Source organism: Rhinoderma darwinii, chromosome 1 (assembly GCF_050947455.1).
Source record: "Rhinoderma darwinii isolate aRhiDar2 chromosome 1, aRhiDar2.hap1, whole genome shotgun sequence".
Taxonomy (NCBI): domain Eukaryota; kingdom Metazoa; phylum Chordata; class Amphibia; order Anura; family Rhinodermatidae; genus Rhinoderma; species Rhinoderma darwinii.
Genome location: NC_134687.1, coordinates 483,838,372 through 483,861,971, shown reverse-complemented (window position 1 = coordinate 483,861,971; position 23,600 = coordinate 483,838,372). Strand labels below are relative to the sequence as shown.

Sequence of the window (23,600 nt, the reverse complement as noted above, 5' to 3'; positions counted from 1 at the left end):
GGCGAGTGTGTAAGGACCCACTCTATTGACAAAAGGAATATTAACACCCAGTCGTCAATTTATTCATACATTTCCCAGAGGGATAATAGAGGAACGGCACAATGCAGGGTTCTTAGAAAAGGTGCTCAGCAATTGTTATTTTATGGTGAATGCAAGCATTTATTAAAACAGACATAACTACGGTGCAGGTTCATACAAATCTGTTCAGCATTATAAATCTACATGTTCATGTCTGCTGGAGCAGTTGGAACACATTTATTCACATTTCCAGGCAGTCATGATTTCCAGTCTCACAAAGGATCCTGAAAGCACCAGTACAGCTTTCCCAACATACATTTGAAAGCGTACATGGGAAACTTCTATTTCTGTCTCCTGGTCTAGCATTAATGTTCACATATATAAATGGCTCTCTACTTATTTAGAAATTGAGACATTTCCTCAACATTTCCTAAGAGTTTTGTATGTTTGTTTGTTTTTTTATTTAAGGCACAGCAAGTCCATCTGAAACACATCCATCCCCATCTCCACCACCAAGCCCATCAGACCAAGAAAAGAGTCCTACTGAGCCAGCAATGATAAGCTCGGAGAGCAGCAAAGAGAATCAGCAACCAGAGAGTAGATCTGCTTCTTCACTCAGTAGCAGAACTTTCCCAAGCCCTCACCCAGCGACCACGGCAGGTATCCAAGAGATTGTGGCAATGTCTCCCCAGCTTGACACCTACTCAATTACTAAGAAAGTTAAGGAAGTGTTGACGGACAATAATTTAGGTAAATGCTCCTACAGCCTTGACATTATGTGTAGAAGTGGGCACTTAAAATAGTTTACCTCTAACTTCTCAGACCTGTCGTAATTACGTTGTCTGTGCAGCATAACTACTATAATGGATTTGCAAGTTATTCTTCATTAGACATACAATACACTGTTTTGATCTTAAGCCAGCATCTTTCAGACCCATCTAAGGCAAGCCATACATTTCAGATAGGTGGATCGTTCGGCCGCCAGCTATTCCTCCCCCATACACATGCATGCTAGGCTTGGCTTCTCAGAAGGAATAAAGCTGCTGCCAGAAGAGTCTGGCAGCGTCTTATCTCCTTGCAAACAAAAGGATCGGGATGTTGGAACCCAACATGCCCGACCCATTTCTCCACCGATATCTGGCGTTGCGGAAGAGTCCGGATACCGTCATACACATTAAATGGTTGGCCACTCCCGCCGAAATCGGCAGGTACGGGCGACATCTAATGGATATGGCCATCTTAAGAGTAGAAAAAGTGCCTCAAATTACATTCGGTAAATGGATTTAGAACTTGCCTATCTGGCTGCAGCAAAGTAAATGCAAAACAGGATATGTCGGCTGGAGCTCCTCCAGCTGCCCTCTTAAGCAGAACATAAGGTGCTTACATGTGGGACAGAGGTTGATGTTTGCTCATATTGTTCCACCAGTCATATTTGAGATTTGTGCTCAGTCATAGCGCTCTCAGTAAAACTCTGTTAAGCGCTGCTTGAGGATGCAGCTCAGCCCTGATATTAGTATAGTATTATTTCTCAGATTTACATGACTCTCTTCTAAAATCTCCCTTCATGTTTCAATGCTCTTCTACGGATTGGGCATTGACTTACATGAAAGCTACCTCTAACAGGTGGCACTAGAGAAATTGTTTTCCTTCTCCTGGAGGAGAACTAAATGCATATATTTTTTTTTTCCTATGAAGCATTGCCCTGGTGGACTCCATTCCAAATGTGTCTCTTTATTGAGAACCTGCGTCCCCGTGGCGTTAGGTGAAAGGCCTCTCACCCAGCACCCTGCTCTGTACTGATGAAGGGCAAAAACCCTGAAAAGCTGTCTACACATGTTTTCTCTTCCTTTTGGAGGAGACTCTGGCTTGGCTAAAATCCCTAGTCATGCTTCAGGGCTCTTCTACTGGTCGAGCCTTGACTTCCAGAGAAGCTACCTCCAATAGATGGCACTAGAGAGAGATTGTTTTCTTTCTCCTGAAGGAGAACTAACTTGCCTGTCTCTGTTATATAAACCACATTGATTATTTCCAAGATGGTTAGTAACCTAAATTTGATTATATTATTTCTTAATTAGTTTTTTTTTAATTAATTCTTTTTTCAGATGATTATTAATAAGTGCATTAGCAATTAGATTATTACATTCTACAATTTTCGCAGTTCCTGTCATTATATCCAAATGTTAATTGGTACCATGTGTGCATTTATGTATATACCATAAGTTTTGGAAACTTGGCCATTGGAAAGATGTGTAGACAACTGTAATTATTTGCTGGAATTGTTCTGGCGCTAAACACCCTGTATCATGAGATATTTGACCACATCTTTGACCCCTTTTGCAAATTAAGCTGCCCTGGCCATCAACTGATCGCCCTTGGTCCAGCTTCAAAAAACAACCTTCTTGCTTGTGAAAACTGCAGTTAATCATGTCGTTTTTTTTTCCTGTGAGTGCAGTAGAGAAGACGCTGAGCAGGCCAAGTGTTAAAGGGGCTGTCTAGGAGTTTTTTTAAAAATAGGCTAACTGCAGAAAATGTAATAAAAAAAAATAACTATTACTCTCCTCCTAATATCCCCCACCGCTCCAGCACCGACGCTCTAGTGGTCCCCGTCTGTCATTGCTTACTTTGCTATCAGCGATGACATGCCCTACATCCACGTGACCACTGCAGTCGATTTCTATGATGCTTACATGTACAGAATAAGACTGCTGAGGCCAGCGATTGGCTGCAGCGGTCATGTAGATGTATGGCACGACATTGCTGGCAGCAAACTAAACACAGACTTTTGGCGCTGAAGCGTTGGGGGGATTTGTTAGGTGACTAATGGTTATTTTTGATTTAATCACATTTACTACTGTTAGCATTTGTTTTATTTAACTCCCGAACAATCCCTTTACTGCTAAGTCTGCACAGTATGAATGTGTTGGCAGCACCCAGTATATATTTAAGATCCCCAACAAAGCTACTGCTGTGGATATTATGTAAAGAAAGAAGGTCAAAAAGTGTACCACCAGTTAATATTATTTCAATATTACGTATAATATATAACAGTAGCTGTTATATATTATACATTGTGTGTAGCAGCACAAATGTTTTTCATCAGGGACAATATGTATGTGTGTGTGTCTTTAATCTTTTATAGGTCAGAGGTTATTTGGAGAAAGTATCTTGGGTCTTACTCAGGGGTCTGTATCAGATCTACTGTCCAGGCCCAAGCCTTGGCATAAACTGAGTTTAAAGGGCAGAGAGCCGTTTGTTCGCATGCAGTTATGGCTAAGTGATCCACACAACATCGAAAAACTGAGAGATATGAAGAAGATGGAAAAAAAGGGTGAGTGTTCAAGACAAACCATACAATGACACAAGCCAAAAGACATCAACTTAAATGGGCTCTGTACCAATATAACACATGTAATATTTGTTTCGATTATAACAGGCTCCCTAAATTTCATAAAAGTGTGTAAAATGTTGTTGCAATTTGCAATATTTTATGAATAATTTTACTTGTAAGAATGTATAGATTGAGAGATACATGTAAACAGGGCCGGCCTTAGGTTGGATGGCGCCCTGTGCGGGACTCTCTATTGCTGCCCTCCACAAACAAAAAATTAACCACATATATAGACACGCACAAACTGGAACATATAAAGTGTACATACATAGAGGGACATATTTAGACAAACAGGCAAATATATATATATATATATATATATATATATATATATATATATATATAAACACATTCTGGAACATATACATACAGATGGGTAAATATATAGACATACATACATATACTGTATATACAGACACACAGGCACATAAATACATTGACAGGAACATATACAAATACATAAAAAGCACATATATACAAGCATATAGACATAGTACAGATAATGTAGCAGTGTTACCTGCAGTCCTATGTAATACCACAGGTAACACACAGTGATAACTCTCTGATTACAGATAATGTAGTAGATGTTATGTGCAGTCCATGTAACACCACAGATAACACACAGTGATAACTATACCCACACATATACAAAACACACACATACTAGAACATATACGCACACAAACATAGACACAAATAGACACCATCTCTCCTTGCTGACAGGATCACTGGCTTCTTGCAGGGTGGGCTGTGGGTGGAGGTTCCTCCTCTGCTGTTGCTCCTCAGCTCTTGTTTCCTCTGTGTATGTAACGAGGAGCAGAGGACAGAGCAGAGCCCGAGCCCAGTGGGGCCCCTTACATGGTGGGTAGGGTGCGGCAACCAGTGCACTCGCACAGGCTGCACACCCCAAAGGCCGGCCCTGCATGTGAAGACATCAACAGCTCAAGCAATCAAGGTATATTGACCCTCATGCATCAAAACTATTCTAGCAAAATGTTTCAGTGTTGCCCACATCAACCATTTAGATTTTGTTTTTGGATGGTTTTGAATCTTATGTTAGGGTTTCATGGTAACTTTTCAGTTAGTGTCCCCCAAAGTTAGTGTCTCCTCTATGTGCCTCTTTATGTAAAGTTGTGCCATATAGTAAGTGGACCTCGTATGTGTGCTATAAAGCCCTCAATAATTGGTGACCAATTTATAATACCTATCCTCGTTCCCACAAGGAATCCAGCACCGCCTCCTTTCACATGCAACCCGGGCAATCTGTAGCCCTACACTGATGGGCGTGATGACGTTCTAGCATCACGCCAGCGTGGGGCAATGCAGGATGCAGCGTAAGCTGGCCAAAAGTGTCCGGCAGCTTACGTAGTGAATGTTGAGGCAGGTAGTAAATGGGTCCCTTGCACCTTCCGTCATTCATGAGACAGGGCTCCCGCTAGCCACCTCCGCTGTATAGGAGCAGGAGGTAAAGGTGTCAATGGAAAAATTTTTTTTTTCTTTTCAGAAGCCAGCACTGCCCTAGGCACCAAACCTCAAGTGCCTAATGCAAAATACGGCCCTGCTTGTACATTAGGGTATACAGTTCCCTTTTATAATGATATCAATGGCAGATGTATCAAAATGTATTGGTATGTGTTTGCACAGTATATGTTTGCATCCATCTGAGAAAAAAAAAGCCAAAGCAATGTCTAATTCCCATGATGACAATCATATGCAACTGGATACCTTATATATATATATATATATATATATATATATATATACATACATACACATTTAGAGATGTTCTTGTGCCATTTTGGCTAATTGAAGAGTGGACCTGTCCCTGTAATATGCTGCCTTTAATATGCACACCAGTTCATAAAAAGGATATCAAGCAGCTGTAGAAAAAGGGAACCAAATAGAAATGTCCAAAATAAATATATTTACTCTAGAGAAAAGAAGTCTTAGGGAAGGCTGGGGGATACAATTGCATTTTAGAAGTATGTTAATAGCTGCTATAAAAAGTTTTATGATAATTTATTCTATTTGCAGATCCCACCAAGAGCTCAGGAAGTCAGGCAATGATATTTAATTAAAAAACAAAACAAACTGTTACTTTACTGTCAGTGCTGTAAAGTTATGTAAAGTGCTCCTACAGGATATTTAGTGATGTCCGAAAGTAAACAGGGCAGTAAACTGCTGACAAACGAGAAAAAACGCCAGTTTGTCGTCTGATCGGATCTTTTATGCAGCCAGAAAAATGGTCGCTTGCCAGCAGCACATCACTTTGTGTAAACAGGTGATGTGCTGACGAAAAATAGCAAATATAGGAGAGGAACAATCGTGTTGCTCTGTTTGAATAGAGTAAACAAGCGCCGATTGACAAGCTGTATTGTCAATCGGCACTCATTTAGGCAAAATTCACACGAACGTGTGCGTTTTGCGCGCGCCAAAAACGCAGTGTTTTTTGCGTGTTGCAGTTCCGTGTGTCATAAGTGTTTGGTGCGTGGCTGCGTGATTTTCGCGCATATGCCATCCTTATGACACGCGGTTTTGAGGTTTAGAAAAAGAAATGAAGGAGGTGGTTTTACTTTTCCCTTCATTTCTTGATCTACTGTTGCGCGAATCACACGCAGCACACGCAAGTGCGTCCGTGTGCTGCGCGTGATTTTCACGCACCCATTGACTTCAATGGGAGCGTGATGCGCAAAATACGCTAAAGTATAGGACATGCCGAGAGTTTTACGCAGCGGACAAATGCTGCGTGAAAAACACAATGTCTGAACGTCCCCATTGCCTTACATAGGTCCATGCGACACGCGTGATTCTCACGCGCGTATCACGGACGTGAAACACGTTCGTGTAAATAAGGCCTTACCGGGCAGAATATCTACCCGCGATTAAAGGCCTTTAGACATTATATTTGGACTCTTTATTTTAAGACAGGTACAGCTTTGCCTGGCCGGTGATCCATCTTAGTCGATTAACTTAGAGGGGCTAATTGCTTTGAATACAATATGGCCTTCCTCTCAGCCCCTCAACGGTAACTCAGTTGGGGGTCATTCACCCCTCGGTTACTGTTATTAGGGGACCTAATAGATTCCATCATTTAAAGAGGCTTGTCCGTACAGATCCAGTTTACCCATTTCAGATGTTCTCTGGCTTTTTTTTTTTTTTTTGCTGGATTCAGAGCCCAGGGTGCTAACCATTACACCATGGAACCCTCCACAGGCTTTTTAGGCGTTCTTAGATTTTTGACCAGGAACCTGTAGTTCCTTTGTCAAACCACATCTATTCTCCATTCTTAAAGCATTCAGAGGAAAATCCCTTACCCCACCCAACTCTGATGATTGGATGAGAGATCTTATATTGGTAATGGATCAATAGTCAAATGTGTTTCTCTATATATATAAAAGTACGAGCATAGGAGAATTCTTCATATGGTAAACACATGGTCATTTTTGGCATATCACATTTTGTTCCTGGATGTTTATCGATACATGGACTAAAAAATATTTATGCAGTACAATAGAATGCAAAAGTGTAAATGTGATAAAAAAATCTATATATTTTTGTTACATGTAGCTTATCTAAAGCGTCGCTATGGTCTCATAAGCCTTGGCTCGGACAGTGAATCTTCCAACACTAGAACAGATTGTGCAAGCCCTAGTCTCCAGCCACAGGATTATAATCTAATGCAGATGAAAAAACCGAGAGTGGTGCTTGCACTGGAAGAGAAAGAAGCCTTGAAAAAAGCTTATCAATTGGAACCTTACCCATCACAGCAGACTATCGAACTGCTCTCCTTACAGCTGAATCTTAAAACTAACACGGTCATTAACTGGTTCCATAACTACAGGTAAGACCAAAAGCCAGGACAAGAGCATTCAATAATAACGTTACTATTTTAATTGTCATAATCTTGCTATTAAAATGGTGACCATTGAAAGTTATGTACGTGTGACTTATTTGTACTTAGACGGCTGTAGCATTATATTTTACAGCCTCTCAAAAGTTTATGTGATCAGGTTTTCTTTTTTTTTTGTCTAACACAAATGTTCTGTCTGCACGATTTTGTGCGTAAGGCTCTGTTCACATCCCTTTCCTTCATTCCAGTATAGTGCAAGAACAGTGCAGTCTGATTTGCTATTCTTGGCATGAAAAATACCGGAAACTTAACAGACCCTATTATAAGTCAGTGGTGTCCATCAGGATTGGGATCATCCTGAAAAAGGATCTGGCCTAACTGTCGTTGCTCCATTATGAATGAAAACCATGAAACGAGTGTGAACAGAACCTTAAAGGGTGTATTCCCATTTCAGAAATTTATGGCATAACCATACTATATGCCATAAATGTCTGATAGATGCAGGTCCCAACTCTCGGTCCTCCACCCCGTCTGGTGAGATTGCCGCAAGCTGGTGCATCCAGGTGGAGACTGAGTGGCAAGGAGGCCAGTATTACGACACAGCTCGCTGAGCTACGCTCTTTCCGTAACTTCCATGGAAGTAAATAGGGTTTTACGGAAACAGCGTAGCAAAGCAAGCTCCGCTATTTCCAGAACCCCGACCATCTCTGCACTGATTCCCTGCCTGGATGCGGCGGCCAGCGGTCATTTTACCAGACAGGGTAGGGGGGCAACTGATCTCGATATGCTATAAATGTCTGAGATGGGAATACACTGTTACATTTAATTGTTTGAGAAATCTCATTAAATAGGAGCTCATGGAAAGTATGGAGGTTCAGTGGTTATTATTACCTAGCAGGACCAGAGTCCTGAGTTTGAATCCAACCACAGCCAAATCTGCATGGGGGGGACTGACGTGAGTATATTCAATGTCGAAGAAACGGTAGAAATGTAAAGGAAACCAAGCAGAATCCAGATTAGATGATTATTTGTGCATTTACCTTTCTATTCCCAGTGTCTTGATTTTTATTTGACATTCTTCCGGTGTCTGCCAGCTTCAGGCTGCGTCTGACTTTGGTTGGCAGGTCTCAGGAGATGTTCCAATCTGAAGGCTGCTCAGAAAATACTTTCATGGATTATTTCAATTAGCCATGAATAAGGACTTAGCCCTTTGTGGGTTTTTTGTTTTGTTTTTGCTTTAGAGAAAATGCATTGTTTCATGAAAATGTTTCTTATCTTTGTGTTCATTTAGATTTAGAACAACAATTTAGTCCAGTTTATGTTATTGATACTTATCATTTATTTATCCTTGCTGCAGATGGGAAAAATAAACCATCTAATAGGGTAATACATGTGGAGTTTAGCAAATTATGTATGTATTTGATTTTAAAATTCTAAAATCCTTGACATCTTAACCTGGGCTGTCCAGTTATGAACAGGTATGTGAGTCTTTTATAGCAGTATGTCTGATGACGGAATAGTACTGAATAAACAAAGCCTATCGAGCAATAAAGACAACTATGAACCATAAAAATCCTCGGTCGCCCATATCCAAGTCCACGGACCATATGTTAGACAGCTCGGATTTAGAGAAGGTGCATGCCTCATACTATTCTTTCAAATGTGGATAGCATTAACTCAAAGTCTAATATGTGCTCTGAGCAAACTAACACTGATATCTATGGACTTTTAGGTCACGCATGCGCAGGGAGATACTGGTGGAAGGCGGCCAGCATGACAATAACATAGACCAAGAGCCAAATAGCTGTGATAGCTTCACATCAGCAACAGTACCACACAGAGAGCTAACCCCTCACAGCCCAGACTCTGAAAAAGGAGACCGGAAGCCGGTGGTCAGTGACCTTAAACATATGCTGCATAGTAACGGTTACTCAAGGGAGTTGAGAACTGCTATGAAAATTAAGAAAGAAAACACAGAGGAAGAAGACGCTTGTGACTTTTCCAACCATTGTGAGTCTTGCGGCTCTGGAACGCCATCCAGAACGTGTTGTGAATCGGAGCCACCGAGGGCTCTTCGAGAAAAACAGGTCGCTACCTCTCACTGTGATGGCTCCCAGAAACGACACTATTTACGAAAAAGCAATTCTGTTCTTGAGAAATCTTACCAGCCTGTAGCCCATGACTGTGCTGCTCCTGTACATACACGTAAAGAGATCATGTCACAAGCAGACCCGATCAGCTTTAAATCTACAATCGAATCTTCCCGCTGCAGCCTAGAAGTATCTCTGAATTCACCGTCAGCTGCCTCCTCTCCAGGCCTCATGATGTCAGTTTCTCCTGTTCCTTCATGTTCTGCTCCCATCTCTCCAGCCTTGCCTAACACCATGCCTATTAAGACTCATTCTTCCAGCCCAGGCAGTGACACAGGGCCATTGCATCCCCCCACGAAGCATAGTCCCAACAACCAAAAGCGGAATGAAAAAATGGCAAATCTAAATAACATTATTCATAGGCTTGAGAGAGCCGCAAATAAGGAAGAGACTCTGGAATGGGAATTTTGAAGCTGCTTTCTATCTGTGCAAAAAAAAAAACTTGTTTGTACCCCTCTCTATGAATCCACCTTATGGAACAGAGCAATTGCAAAGAACTTTTATTTCATATTTTATATATATATATTTTTTGTTTTTCTGTTTTGTGAAGTAGACTATAATAACAAAGGGGGTAACAAATATCCTTAGTAGTCCCTTGGAATTTAATGGAAAAGGTAATAGGAAACAAATTTTCATGGTTAAAAAAAGAAAATCTTTTAGAAAAAAAATATTTATAAACATTTTAGATATTTTATTACATAATATTTGGAATTTATTATCAGCTGAAGCTGCTTTGATAATGGACGATGATGAAAACCGCAGAGATGTAGCAGTGAGAACGATGTATTTTAGCTTGACACTGGAAAAGATTAAGTGACTTTAAAGCCATCAAGGATCCTCTCCAAACGAAGAATCTCTCTCTCATATATGTGTGTATGTATATATATATATATATATAGCTGCTTTGGTTTCTACCTCTGTCTCCAAGACAGCAATCGATACTACCCTCTGAAGAGATGGATACAGTCTGTAAGACTCTAAACTGAATATGTATTGCCATGAAATGTGTAAAATGTGTAAAGATTGGATATCCAATTTAAAAAGATGGCTGTGAATGTTCATCCTTGTCTGTGTATGGCAGAGGTAAATACAGAATTATGGTGGGACCAATAGTCCATGTATAAAGTGCTAAGAGTTCCAGAATTGCTGAGATTGCTGTCCAGATGTATAAGAATACTGATATTGTTACACTACATGGCCAGAAGTATGTGGGCATCCCTTCTAACCATAAAGCAAAATTCCACGTGACCTCACAATATGCGACTGCCAAAGCATGTCCTCACCTTCAGCATATTGCCTCTAGAATACATATCAGTACAAGAACGATTTGTTGCCAGTTTCTGGGATTGGGCTTGTAAGGCCAAGCAGCCCCACACACAGGCCTGACACTGTTAAGCTCAAAGCCAATTGTCAGTTGGCGCGGTGTTACCATTAAACCCGTTCTAAGGGTCAGTTCACACGTTGCGTAAATACTGCTGTTTTTCCGCAACGGAATTTGTTGAGGAAAATCCACAGCAAATACAGTAGCAGCAAAGTGGATGAGATAAAACAAATCTCATCCACACTGTGCGTCAATACTGAGCGGAAAAGTTGCTCAGAATTTGACCTGCAGTGCAGAATTTTATTCTGCAGCGTGTCAATTGTATTTGCGTAAACGCTGCTTATTTGTTGCAGGTTTTTTGTATTGAATTCAACAAATAGCAGTTGTTGCAGGTTTTTTTGCGGCGGGTTCGCAGCGACTTCGCCGCAAAAAACGCAATTCAGAAAAATAAATCTCAGACTTACCCAGAAGTCTGTGTTCCTCCCTCCAGTTCGGCCTCTTGGGATGACGTTTCATCCCATATGACCGCCGCAGCCAATCACAGGCTGTAGCGGCGGTCATATGGGATGAAACATCATCCCAGGAGGCCGGCCTGTATGACGCTTCATCCCATGTGACCACCGCTGCAGCCAATCACAGGCTGCAGCTGTCTCCTGGGATAAAACGTCATCCCAGTATGTAGGTCTGCTAGCAGGCCGGTTAAGTGCTGCAGTTTTCCGCAGCGAACATTCTGGGGCGAAAAACTGCACCGCAGTTTGGTGCACTTTTTGGCCTGGATCTCCGTGCGGCGCACAGGGCGGATACGCTGCGTGCTATTACGCAGCGTATCCGCCCTGTGTGAACACAGCCTAAACGTGATCAATCACACTCCACCATGCAGGATGCCAGCACTTTGGTTATGAAGAGTCTCCAAAACACTTTTCCAAAACGTAGTGCAAAGTAAGCCCATTTGGCTGTGATGTTCAGGTGTCTACATCCTTATGGCCATGTCGTGTATGTGTGCAGTATGAATCATAATATCGGGGATGTTAACATTATAATGGTTTAACCATTTGAACTCTAAGAGATCTGGAATGAGTGTCACAAGTGCACAGGGGGGACCTCGGTTTAGGGTAACGTCTACTGTTATATCAAGCCGACAGTACAGGCTGGTACTGCAGGTACGTAACATCTGGAGAACCACCAGTAACCTTGATTTTTAGAATGGCATTTCACTTTTAAAACCTTATATATATTTCAAACATTGAAGAGTATGAAGGAAGTGCAGTCACAGCGCAGTAAATTGTGCTACATTTCTGTGAACACTCTGGTGCTGGGTTTTTTATTTCATACTTTAGAATGCGCCTTCCCTTCCTGTAGTTAGGGCTAAAATAAAGCAGAACAGGTGCCTGGTATTTGCTTTGCTGCATTATGGAAGAGGCAAATAAAAAGGTCCCATTTTCATGATGAGAATGCAATTTATAGTGAAAATGATAATGCCGCCTAGTAATATGGTAAAGAGTTCAGAGCCACTAGAAAGTTTTGGGAGCTCAGTGTAATGTTTGGTTTTAGAACATAAACGCTTTTTATTTGTATGAGTAAACTGTGACCCACAGGGTATAACAATTCTGGACAGATCTTACACGTGGTGTATTTGCAGAGTTTTGGTGTACAGTACAATGCAAGTCTTCACCAAAATCCACATGAAAGTTTCATCATGTTAGTGTTCATCTTTGATCATTTCATACAGAATTATTCTATTTAAAAAAAATTAAATGTGTAAATTCACTTCTTGGTAAATACAATGAACTGAAAACTGGATAAGTGCAAAATAAGTAAAGTAATGTATTTACAGAGTTACTCAATATAGATGTGTAAAATGGTTCTCAAAGATGGACATCACCTATAGGCCAGGATCAAACACGCAGGTGTCGGGGCAGTTTTTACCTCCGTTTTTTTTTAGACAAACACAGGAGTGTACACAAAAGAAAGGAGATGCATTAGTCTTATCTTAGAATGCTCCTTACTTTTGGATTCACTTCTGGCTTTGGCTAAAAAAAACTGCATGAATGCATGTGTGATCCTGGTCTTGGGGTATATTCACACGGTGCTGTCAAGGTGCACCGCTAAATCCCAAGTTTTCTTTAAAACCGCAGCATTTTGCTGCCACTGTGGTGTAATTAGATTAGAATTGAGAGCATACTGCAGATTTCCCAATATGCAGCAGGTCAACTCTGCCGTGGATTTTTCATGTATGTTCACACTTTATACTGCATTTTGAGAAATCCACAACAAAAATCTGTGGCAAAATCTGCATGTAACAAATGTGGATTTGCTTTGAAATCCATGACAGAAAATGTCTGCATCTGGACTCATACATCACTTTTCCTCTTTGTATCCACTCCCGACAAAAGCCGCATTAAAATTAAATGTGTAAAAGGAAATTCCATCCACATGTATCTTTTGAAATGTCATATGGACATCACAGGCACTGAGATCCTCTGTGATGGAAATGTTTGATCAGTGCCATAAGTGTTTGTGGTCTGTGGTTGGTCCTCAACTCCTGTACCTTCACCAATCCTGTTTAACATATATAAATTATATGGGAGAAGATACATTTAGGTAACATACCCCTTTAAGCATTGTCCCTTTTCCGTTTTACTTGATCTCTTTGTGGCATACCGATTCAGACCTTTCATTGTGAGGAGCAGGCCATTGTGTCCAGGGTGAAATAGGTTATATTACTATATACATTCTTATCAATATGTCTGCATAGTTTTCAAGTTGTGTTAGAAAGTCAATTGCAAATAACCCCCTAGGCTAATTCCATCTGACCAAACAATAGATGTACATTGCACTGAGCGCTCTTAGGCTCTGTTCACATTAGTGTCATGGCGTTCGTTCTTATCAGAACGATGACCACTACGACAGATCCTATCAACATATAATGATGTCTATAGAGTTTCTATTATTTTTGATGGCAAGAATAGCACTGAAGACTGCTCTGTTCTTGCTGTCAGAAAGCATCGGAAGCCCGATAGAACGGAAAAAACACCAGTGTGAACAGAGCCTATTTCTATTAATAATACCAGTTGTGCACACTTTGCATAATTAAATCTTGAAAACGTATGTAAACCGGTTTCCAATGTTCTTGTACCTAGATGTTGGGCTGGACTACATTGGACTATCATGCAAGCATTTCAGAGTTTCATAATTTTATGTCTTGTACACTCTTCCGCGCATCAATTACTTTGCGACTTACATTTTAGTCCGCCTTATATCGTTCTTTATGTAAACTGACATGTATTAGGGCCAGATGTCCTGCTTACTGCACGGTGAACAGAACTTGAACCTCCATTCCACTCCCATTATGACATATGAGGGATAACATGTATATACTATGTCCACTGGGCCATTTCCATGTTCGCATACAGTTTAGGATTTTTAAAGTGGTTGCGTGGAACTAAATATTGATTGCATTTTGCGATGATATGCCATCCTACCAAAGTGTGAATGTTGTGGATCCAACCACTGGGACCCCAACCGATGATGAGAATGAAGGAACCACAGCACTTGGATGAGTGCTGCGGCCCCTTTTAATGCTGCTCCTCACCCATGGGCTGTGTCCTGTATTGGAGCTCACATGCAGCTCATCCCCATTCACTTATGTGCGGACCCACAGTGATGACTTCAATGTATAATCTCACACAAACACTTTAATGTACATATTCCTATACCAAGCATGACGTTCCTATACCACAAATTTTGATATATATTTTCTTCTGTGATACCAGAAGTTCTAAACTATAAACTGTGCTGAAATGAGTTTTTCCATCACAGTAAGTAACGGCATACCATTAGGCTATGCTATCACTTAGTGACTGGGGGATCCAAACATTGTGACCATCACAACCCCTAAATCATGCTGTGGCCCGTTTATTCTAGTGATTGTGGGGATCCTAGCCGTATGCCAATAATAATTGTGATGTGAAAGTCCCCTTGAAGTGCTTGTAAAGAATATTTGTAATACAATAAGAGAATACACTTGATTGTCAGCAGCCCATCAATATGAAAACATAAAATCTTTCATTTGCTGGAAATACCTTTTTGATAAATTAGAAACTCCTACCATATTTATTCAACACCAAAACATAACCAACCAAATACTGTTGCAAAACATGATAGCATTCAGGTAGTTTCTCATCTTCAGAGACAGAGTCAAGGATTCAGTTTCATGCAAATGACTGGCTGATTGTGCGTCTGACAGTTAGTTCTTCAGATCCTGATAAGTATTTCTGAAAGGTGAGCGGGAGCGAGAGAGAGGCTGAGAGAGAGAGAGAGAGGCTGAGAGAGAGAGAGAGAGGCTGAGAGAGAGAGAGAGAGGCTGAGAGAGAGAGGCTGAGAGAGAGAGAGGCTGAGATAGAGAGACAGGCTGAGATAGAGAGACAGGCTGAGAGAGAGAGGCTGAGAGAGAGAGAGAGAGAGAGGGGCTTTATTCATAGTATGGACAGAGTTGTTTAAATTGTTACCGCAGATATCTAAGAGTTTTACAAGCATTAAATGCATATGTATTTGTTTTTGTTGGGGAGATTTATGTCACAGCTCATGTTCAGGAGAAATGTAGAGGAGTTTGTAGTACGACAAATACGTCAAGAATTTTACTGACTGTTTAATGGACAGATCTTAAAGCGTCACTAACATTTCCAGGTGTGTGTGTGTGTGTGTGTGTGTGTGTGTGTATATATATATATATATATATATAATGAATACTGTAACGTTATTACTGGCCATTATTTCACTTGTATCCTGCATTTTTCACCAGTTTTCCCCCTGCAGATTACATATTTAAAGAGGCTCTGTCACCAGATTTTGCAACCCCTATCTGCTATTGCAGCAGATAGGCGCTGCAATGTAGATTACAGTAACGTTTTTATTTTTTTTAAAACGAGCATTTTTGGCCAAGTTATGACCATTTTTGTATTTATGCAAATGAGGCTTGCAAAAGTACAACTGGGCGTGTTGAAAAGTAAAAGTACAACTGGGCGTGTATTATGTGCGTACATCGGGGCGTTTTTACTTCTTTTACTAGCTGGGCGTTCTGACGAGAAGTATCATCCACTTCTCTACACAACGCCCAGCTTCTGGCAGTGCAGCACTGTGACGTCACTCACAGGTCCTGCATCGTGTCAGACGAGCGAGGACACATCGGCACCAGAGGCTACAGATGATTCTGCAGCAGCATCGGCGTTTGCAGGTAAGTCGATGTAGCTACTTACCTGCAAACGCTGATGCTGCTGCAGAATCAACTGTAGCCTCTGGTGCCGACACGATGCAGGACCTGTGAGTGACGTCACAGATCTGCACTGCCAGAAGCTGGGCGTTCTGAAGAGAAGTGGATGATACTTCTCGTCTGAACGCCCAGCTAGTAAAAGTAGTAAACACGCCCCGATGTACGCACATAATACACGCCCAGGTGTACTTTTACTTTTCAACACGCCCAGTTGTACTTTTGCAAGCCTCATTTGCATAAATATGAAAATGGTCATAACTTGGCCAAAAATTCTCGTTTTTTAAAAATAAAAACGTTACTGTAATCTACATTGCAGCGCCGATCTGCTGCAATAGCAGATAGGGGTTGCAAAATCTGGTGACAGAGCCTCTTTAATTGACTGTTTTCTCTGAGCAGGCAGAAACTAGCTGCTATAGTGTCTCCAATACACAACATTCAAAGAGGAGATATATATAAAAAAAGAGGATGGCTTCACTCCACAGCAGATGGTTTTCAAGTGAAAAATTGCATTTTTATTCACCCATTGGCAGCACAACACTTCAGCCCCAGCATAGGCCTTTCTCAAGCAGTTCTTGAGAAAGGCCCATTCTGGGGCTGAAACGTTGCACTGCCAATGGGTGAATAAAAATGCAATTTTTCACTTGAAAACCATCTGCTGTAGAGTGATGCCATCCTTTGTTTTTCTATATATGGAACCGGTGATCGAGGTCCAAAGGCTTTCCTTGTGTTTATATATATATATATATATATATATATATATATATATATATATATATACACACACACATACACATACACACATACACACGTATCCTCTATACAAAGAAGCTGCAACTGTCAGCAGAAGCTGTCATCTCTTCTGAATTGACAGCTCGGTAGAGCAGTTCCTGTGCTGGATTCACACGAGCACATTACGTCCGTAATGGACGGAACGTATTTCGGCCACACCCGGACCGAACATACTGCAGGGAGCCGGGCTCCTAGCATCATAGTTATGTACGATGCTAGGAGTCCCTGCCTCTCCGCGAAACTACTGTCCCGTAGTGAAAACATGATTACAGTACAGGACAGTTGTCCGGCAGCGAGGCAGGGACTCCTAGCATCGTATATAACTATGATGCTAGGAGCCCGGGTCCCTGCGGTGTGTTCGGTCCGGGACTTGCGGCCGAAATACGTTCCGTCCTTTACGGACGTAACATGGTCGTGTGAACCCAGCCTAAGGCCAAATTCAGACGACCGCAGCAAACACTCGTTCATCGGCTGATCGTATCATTTCATCTCTGCTGCCGACATGATAGAAACGTATGGGATCGTAGTAACAAGCGCTCGTCCCATTACTAGCTCCTTGTGAAAGCGGTCTCATTGATCCGCGGTCGTTTACACGGCTATCGTCAGTCCGTGTATTACCACCTTAGATGCCAGGGACTTTAGTACAGCAATGAATATTTAAAATTTGGAGCAAACGCTTCTAGCACAGCAGCCTCCTGTGCATATGGGATGGACTGGTTTACTGTCTTTACAGGAAAGAACTGGTGACAGCTGTCTGAAAAGCAGGTAAGGGAAGAACGGTCAACAATGTCAAAGGCTCATCAAACTCTTTTAGGACCACATACATAAAATTGACATTGGTTTTATAAATGTTTGACATATTACAACACATTTTTGAAACTATATTATGTGAAATAAATTCTTCCCAATGCGGTGTTTGTAGCACTTATAAAAATGTAGAATGTCTAGCTAGAGATGTGCAGCGTTCAGTTGCTACCATATACGACATCCGTGACTTGGTCAGCACTTTATATGGCATGCATACTCGTTTTACATGCATCATATTATTAATATATTCACGGCCAATGGCACAGCTAGAGACTCCCGGTGCTTTAAGGGGGCCCAAAAACCCTCTGCCATGTAAGATGAAAACAAAATAAATGGGCAGAGTAGAAATGTGATGGCATATCATGATAATTGATTGCACCTTAATGTAGTAATTCTAGAACACTCACTATACATATGGATACAGAAAAAGAGGAGACATCCTATACAGTATGAAGTCATTGCGTGGTGGTTAGGGGCCAATTGAACTCCGCTAGTAATATCCTGTTGGTTATAAGTTGCAGTCATAGATCCTCTGTCAACCTAGGTTGTCATTATATTCTGTGAATACTCATCTAGGGCTAGATAGAATGTAGTCTCAAATCTCTCTCTTGGAAAATCTAATAAATAAAGTGATAGTTTCACATTAATCTAGGGGCCCACAAGGAAAACCACTTGTAGAATATGCATCGTAATCAGATTTTAGGGTAATCCTTTAATGTACTAAATTCGGGTTTATGATCATAAGGACTGTCTTAAGCATGTTCACTGCTAAACATTGTGTATTTAATTAAGCAGGCACAGATTAAACGATGTTGGAGTCAAACAAGAAACTTTACCAACATTTAAGGGTACAGTGACACAGCAGAAACTTCGGCTGAAAATCAGTCCATTCGTCTGAATGAAACCTGCAGGAACCATACACCTGCTGCAGAAACAACTCCATTCAGATGAATGGAACAGATTGTCAAACAAAATCTGCCGTGTGTGACTGCTTTAATATAAATTAATTTACTGTATTTGGGTGAGATTGTGTTCATACACAGTAGCTAATCTAAACAGGCAGAGCTATACTGTGCATGAGGGCGGTCTGGGGAACTAGGTCGTCACTCAACACCTTGGCAACCAATCCAGAAAACCCGGAGACTACTATTCCCCATGTATGGAGACGTTAAAATAATCCTGTATGATAAGGAGCATTCCGAACATGTAGCAAAAAATATACTGTACCTTTAAGTGCAATTTCTGCATGTGTGTATTTTTCCTTTCACGTCAGCGGTCCTCCAAAGTCAGGTGGCATTTGTTAATCCTGTTGACCCCGATTGGTTGGAGCCCACCATCAGAACAACATAGCTGAATAGAGCACAGGAAAAGTAGCTGTCTAAGAGCCGTCCACACGCTGCAGAATTGTTGCGTTTTTTTCTGGACACAATTTCAGACAGAAAAACCGCAGCAGAATACCGTAGCAGCACAGAGGAGGAGATTAAAAATTCCAAGCAGAATTTGACCGGCGGTGCGTTTTTTTCGGACCGCAGAATGTCAATTCCTGCTGCGGAAAGTGGCCAGAGTTGCTACGTTTTTCAGGGGAGGTCTCCATCTCCTAACATTGTGAATGACGCAGCAAAGTACACACCATTTTCAGCCGGAAAAACCGCAGGAAATGGTTTGTTTTTGCCGCAGCGGAATGTCTGCATTTATCAACAGAATTTTCTGCAGCAATTCCGTTGTGTGTGGACAAGCCCTAAAACAAGGAAATAATTAGCGACTGACTTAAAGACTTATAATGTGGTCACTCTTTAAGTGCCCTATCTCCTACATAAGGAGATCGGCGCTATAATGTAGGTGACAGTAATGCTTTTTATTTAGAAAAACGATCTATTTTAAACCACTTTATGAGCGATGTTTAGCTTTATGCTAATTAGTTTCTTAATGCCCAAGTGGGCGTGTTTTTACTTTAGACCAAGTGGAAGTTGTACAGGGGAGTGTATGACGCTGAGCAATCAGCGTCATACACTTCTCTCCATTCATTTACACTGCACTAGCGATATAGTTATATCGTTATGTGCAGATACATACACAAACACTAACATTACTGCAGTGTCCAGATAATGAATATACATCACTACCAGCCTGGACGTGATGTTTATTCAGAATCCTGACACTTCTGAATCTTTTCTGTGAGATTCCAGCAAGGCAAACGTAATCTCGCGAGATTACGATGTAACCTGTCATTTCAAACGAGATTACGCTTGCCTTGCTGGAATCTCACAGAAAATATTCAGAAGTGTCAGGATTCTGAATACACATCACGTCCAGGCTGGTAGTGATGTATATTCATTAATCAGGACACTACAGTAATGTTAAGATTTGTGTATGTAGCTGCACATAACGATATAACTATATCGCTATGCGCTGTGTAAATGAATGGAGAGAAGTGTATGACGCTGATTGGTCAGCGTCATACACTCCCCTGTACAACGCCCACTTGGTCTAAAGTAAAACACGCCCACTTGGGCATTAAGAAACTCATTAGCATAAAGTTAAAAATCGCTCATAAAGTGGTTTAAAATAGATCGTTATTCTAAATAAAAAGCATCACTGTCACCTACATTATAGCGCCGATCTCCTTATGTAGGAGATAGGGCACTTATAATGTGGTGACAAAGCCCCTTTAAACAGGAAGAAACATTTTCAGATCTGCAGTCACACACTTCGGGTATGTTCACATGCAGTGACTAAAAAAAGTCTGAAAATACGGAGCTGTTTTCAGGCGAAAACAGCTCCTGATTTTCAGACGTTTTTGTAGCAACTCGCATTTTTTGCTGCGTATTTTACGTTCGTTATTGGAGCTGTTTTTCAATGGAGTCAATGAAAAACGGCTCCAAAAACGTCACAAGAAGTGACATGCACTTCGTTTTTGCGGGCATCTTTTTACGTGCTGTATTTTGACAGCGACGCGTAAAATAACACCTCATGGGAACAGAACACCGTAAAACCCATTGAAAGCAATGGGCAGATGTTTGTAGGCATAATGGAGCCGTTTATTCAGGCGTAAACCGCCTCCATTACGTCTGAAACCAACGCGTGTGAACATACCCTTAAACAAGAGCGCAGTCAAACTTTCTTTGAAACATATAGTAGCTAGTGGGACATGCCAAATTGGCTGTGTTGTCATTGAAGGTCAAAGCTTTTCTAGTCTGTAATCCGTCATAATTTCATCCTAGGACCAAACAATAGTCTGTTTCTACAGGTACAAAATGTTGTCAAAATATATCCTGAGCCATTATTTGACCGGTTATTGTTCGTAAATTACGTGTAGACTGAAGCCAATGTTTACATTATTGGGTTGGACTCCACTATTTGTTAAATATAGGGACCAGACACATGGAGGCAGAGGGGTTGGACAGAGGGTGATATGAAGCTGGACATACTGAAGTTATTAAAAAAAATATTAACGAAGAGTGGTATTTTTCTACAACTCTATTTACTTTCTGGTACACAAACAGTTCATCAGTATTTATTTAATTTAACATTTCTTCTTTTCCAAATCTAAAAAAAATAAACCTGTATACATGTCACTAGTAACAGAACACATTTTGTGATTGCCAGAATTACTTTTCAGTACATCCTGTACATATAATGGGGGTTGTTTAGTGTATTCTGCTGCACGAAGTTGTGCGTCATGTAGTCTTATAGCTCATTGTAATATTTCAAAAGTAAAATTGCATCTTGAAAGCAACATTCCACACAAATTAGGATTGCCAGAATTTCTAGGTTGTGTTAAATATGTAGCTTTCTAAGCAAAGCTTTTTAGGATTTTCTAAAGGATTCAGTGTATAAAATACTTTACAGTACTCCACTAGGTGGCAGTATCACAATTTATACAAAGGGATCTGGCTGTATGAAATAAGTATATAGTGTGAAAAGACTGGTCAATATGTAAACACAATATTAAGCTAATAATTCCCCCCTATTATGCGGGCACTATCAGGCATGTTAGTAAATGTGGTCAGGATATCTCTGCAGATGGCAAATAACCCATGCGTGCAGACATTTTCAAATACACAATGCACCTAATCAAAATTTACTACAGATCCGCGGTCATTATGTTGTGAAATATTTCTGATTATCAGGCCATTGTATATCAGCACTTAAAAGATCTTAGGCAGAGCTCATTTATTTCATTGGTTCCCTATTGTTTAGCCCTGAAAATAAATTGCTTCCATTGCGGGTGGCAGGTGTCGTTTCTAATACAAATCAATTGTAGTGTGCTTTCAAAGTTCACTTCTTTCAATATAAACGTTTAAATATTTCATCATTTAGGGTTCAGATATTCAAAATGTGTTTGTGTTATGGCTAGGGCATCTTAGTATCGGAGGGTGGTACAGGATGGTTTTAAGGGCCAAAAAAAAAAAAGTCACTCATAAGCCTTAGGCCGGGTTCCCACGTAGGGTAAACGCGGTGGAATTTCCGCACCAGAATTGTGTGTGGAAAGTTACAGTAGCAGCAAATTGGATGAGATTTTGAAAATCTCATGGCCACGCTGTGGGGAAAAAAAAAACAAACGCAGCATAAACATTAATAAATTGACCTGCGGTGCAGAATTTAATTCCGCAGCATATCAATTTATTCTGTGTTTTAGGAAGTATGAATGCTTCCTACTGCAGCGGAAATTCCGTTAGAAAAACTGCACCACAACGTGGTACGATTTTTCGGACAGAACCTACTGCGAGTTCCAGGTTGGATGCGCCGTGTGATTTTTACAGTGTATCCAACCCATGGGAACCCGGCCTCAGGGTGCACTCACATGCAGATTTTGTTGCAAAAATTTCTGCCACTGAAAGTCAGTTCCATTCCACCGGCTGGGGTTTTGGCTTTGCTGGAAGGACATGGATTTCTGCACGTTACATTCAGATGAATGGAACAGATTTTCAGACGCCGAAATTCCTGCAATAAAATCTGCCACGTGTGAATTCACTCATAGCGTGCGTTCACACGATTTTAACTGCGACGTGTGAAGCAAGCCTTACAGCGATTTAAGAATAGAAGAAGAAACTGCGCAACATCTCTGATGTACGTATATTGGCGACTTAAGATTCTCATGACATTCTTGTGTTTGGTGTGTAAGTTGGGACGTCGGTGTAACAGGATGGAATTAAGCACTTAGGGTAGTCGGAATACAGGGATCCTGTTGTACTGAAACAAGTGGACATGTACTTCTTGTTGGATCATGTACTGTATCTCGTTTGTATAATAAACTACAGATAAAAATACTTTGTTTAACAACTAAAAATGCAAATATGTTAAAGACACTAAATATAGAACTTGATACTTGTTTGTGCCTGGTCTGTTCTTTTCCATGTTGTAGAACAGTGCTAGACCATGAGATTAATGATTTTGGTAAATTTCCAGCCGATTTAGTTCAGTGACCAACAAAAAGTGAATCGAAACATCTCAATTGAAAACAGATTTATGTTCTAAATGCAAACCATTAACAGGTGGACGAGAACGGCTCATTGGTTTTAAACTGACAATGTCCCTTATAGACATTTTTATACAATAATATATACAATGTGGAACAGTGCATTCATGAAATGTGTGGACTACAATCCCCAACCTCAAATTACAGGGCTACATGTAAATGACATTCTTAAAAGCCCCTCTTTACTTAAGGTATATTGACAATATAGGCCCCAAAAAACAAGAATGTTGATCCCTGTACCCAGCAGAAAGGTGTGCGCGCTTATTAAGTAGTTTCCACTTTCACCATTGACCTTAATGTAGAGTGACCAAATTTAGGTTATTAGTCCACTTTCAGACGTGGGGAATTTGTTGCGTATTTATGTTACAGCTTCCGCATTGGAAAAGTACAAGGTTCGTGAATAAGGTATTACAAAACATGATTCACGCATGGAGAAGAAGAGCTGCATAGATTTTAGGACATGCTGCCAATTTCCAAATCCACAACTTGCCCTATGTCGCTGATTCGTTGTGAAGTTTTGCTGAAGATC

General features: G+C 40.8%; 1 protein-coding gene across 3 annotated transcripts in view; it reads left to right on the top strand.

Annotated features, from left to right (window-relative positions):
* Positions 1 to 15,556, top strand: part of CUX2 (cut like homeobox 2) — a 533,765-nt gene extending 518,209 nt beyond the window's left edge. For 2 of the 3 annotated variants that reach the window (XM_075834888.1, XM_075834879.1), the window contains 4 exons: positions 487 to 768; positions 3,158 to 3,346; positions 6,974 to 7,247; positions 8,989 to 15,556. In XM_075834888.1, the coding sequence (XP_075691003.1) occupies positions 487 to 768; positions 3,158 to 3,346; positions 6,974 to 7,247; positions 8,989 to 9,817 (1,574 nt within the window). In that variant the 3' untranslated portion in view covers positions 9,818 to 15,556. The remainder of the gene's footprint in view (positions 1 to 486; positions 769 to 3,157; positions 3,347 to 6,973; positions 7,248 to 8,988) is intronic. The other variant, XM_075834897.1, reaches the window with a different exon arrangement.
* Positions 15,557 to 23,600: the final 8,044 nt, after the last annotated feature.